Source organism: Seriola lalandi, unplaced genomic scaffold (genome assembly GCF_002814215.2).
Source record: "Seriola lalandi dorsalis isolate HSWRI2012SDOR001 ecotype SW California unplaced genomic scaffold, Sedor1 jcf7180002049916, whole genome shotgun sequence".
NCBI classification, from domain to species: Eukaryota; Metazoa; Chordata; class Actinopteri; order Carangiformes; family Carangidae; genus Seriola; species Seriola lalandi.
Genome location: NW_019520469.1, coordinates 1 through 1,234, shown reverse-complemented (window position 1 = coordinate 1,234; position 1,234 = coordinate 1). Strand labels below are relative to the sequence as shown.

Genomic DNA, 1,234 nt, shown 5'->3' with positions numbered 1-1,234 from the left:
AGGAGGAGGAGGAGGAGGAAGAGGAGGAGGAGGAGGAGGAGGAGGTTTGGTTCTTCTTAGCTGGTGCAAATTTACGTATAAGGTGAGACTATGTCAGAGGTTTATGTCTGTCCACTGGGGGGCAGAGTCCTACTGCCCCCCAGTGGAGACAGACAAAACAACTACACAGATATTATGATACACAAGTGACAACCAGGAGTGAACAGACCATCTGCAATTAGAAACACACACACACACACACACACACACACACACACACACACACACACACACACACACACACACACACACTGACAGGTGTAGTACCTTGAGCAGACTGCAGAGGGCAGCACAGACGTGTGTCTGGACGGTTTGCTGCCGTTGACCCTTCAGCTGGTTCACGGTTTCTACAAACTGCTCCAGTATCTTCACTCTGACAGAGACACAGACTCTCAACCACATTACACTATAATTACACTGCAGACAATATCATATATAATACAATATAGATCTATAACATGTAGAAATCTACAGAAGTGTCTGCAGATTATATTAGGAGATTATTATTGGTGATCCATCAACATGTAAACAGCATTTTTAATGTTGTAGCTGATGGAGAAAATTCAACAGTGTCATCTCCTGTTGGTTTGTTGATCCATCAGAAGATATAAAAACCATCAGTGTAGTTTTACATCTCTTCTCTCTGAACTCTAGTAACAACAGGTGGGCGAGCCAATCAGAAGAGAGGAGGCTCTGAGCCTCTCTCACTAAAGGTAACACTTTACTGGTGACGGCGGGTCGGTCACCTCTGAGCGGAGATGATGTGGGGGAAGAGAGCTCCAAAGAGACGGACGGCGGCGGCGGTCAGAGCGACGGGGGGAGGAAGAGGAGCGGGAGCTTCATCACTCCTCTCACACAGACTGAAGGGGTCGTTGTCCAGAGAGCCCCCCCCCACACTGCTGCCGTGGAGCTGAAGCACAAACACACTGGTTCTTATTCCTCTGCAGTGAACAGTTTGTGTGTAAGTGTGGAGAGCAGAGCGTCACCTGTTCCTCGATGTATCTGTGGTCCGTGTCGTGGAGGGCGGGGCCGACCAGCAGCAGGTCGTCGTGGTGACAGAGGGGGGGCAGCAGGGTGAGGTCTGAGCACGGCTGGTTCAGGTTGTCCTGACCGGACAGATCCGTCACCAGCTGGTTCATCACCAGACCAAAACTCTCTGCAGGAGGAGGGGCGGGTGGAGACAGGGGGCAGAGGT

At 50.6% G+C, this 1,234-nt stretch overlaps 1 protein-coding gene across 1 annotated transcript in view; it reads right to left on the bottom strand.

The window, feature by feature from the left end:
- Positions 1-1,191, bottom strand: part of LOC111649067 (HEAT repeat-containing protein 5A-like) — a gene marked incomplete at both ends in the record, with an annotated part of 12,475 nt that extends 11,284 nt beyond the window's left edge. Inside the window, 4 exons of the mRNA XM_087171842.1 lie at positions 2-60; positions 307-412; positions 786-949; positions 1,026-1,191. Of these exons, the coding sequence (XP_087027968.1) occupies positions 2-60; positions 307-412; positions 786-949; positions 1,026-1,191 (495 nt within the window). The remainder of the gene's footprint in view (position 1; positions 61-306; positions 413-785; positions 950-1,025) is intronic.
- Between the last annotated feature and the right edge of the window lie 43 nt (positions 1,192-1,234).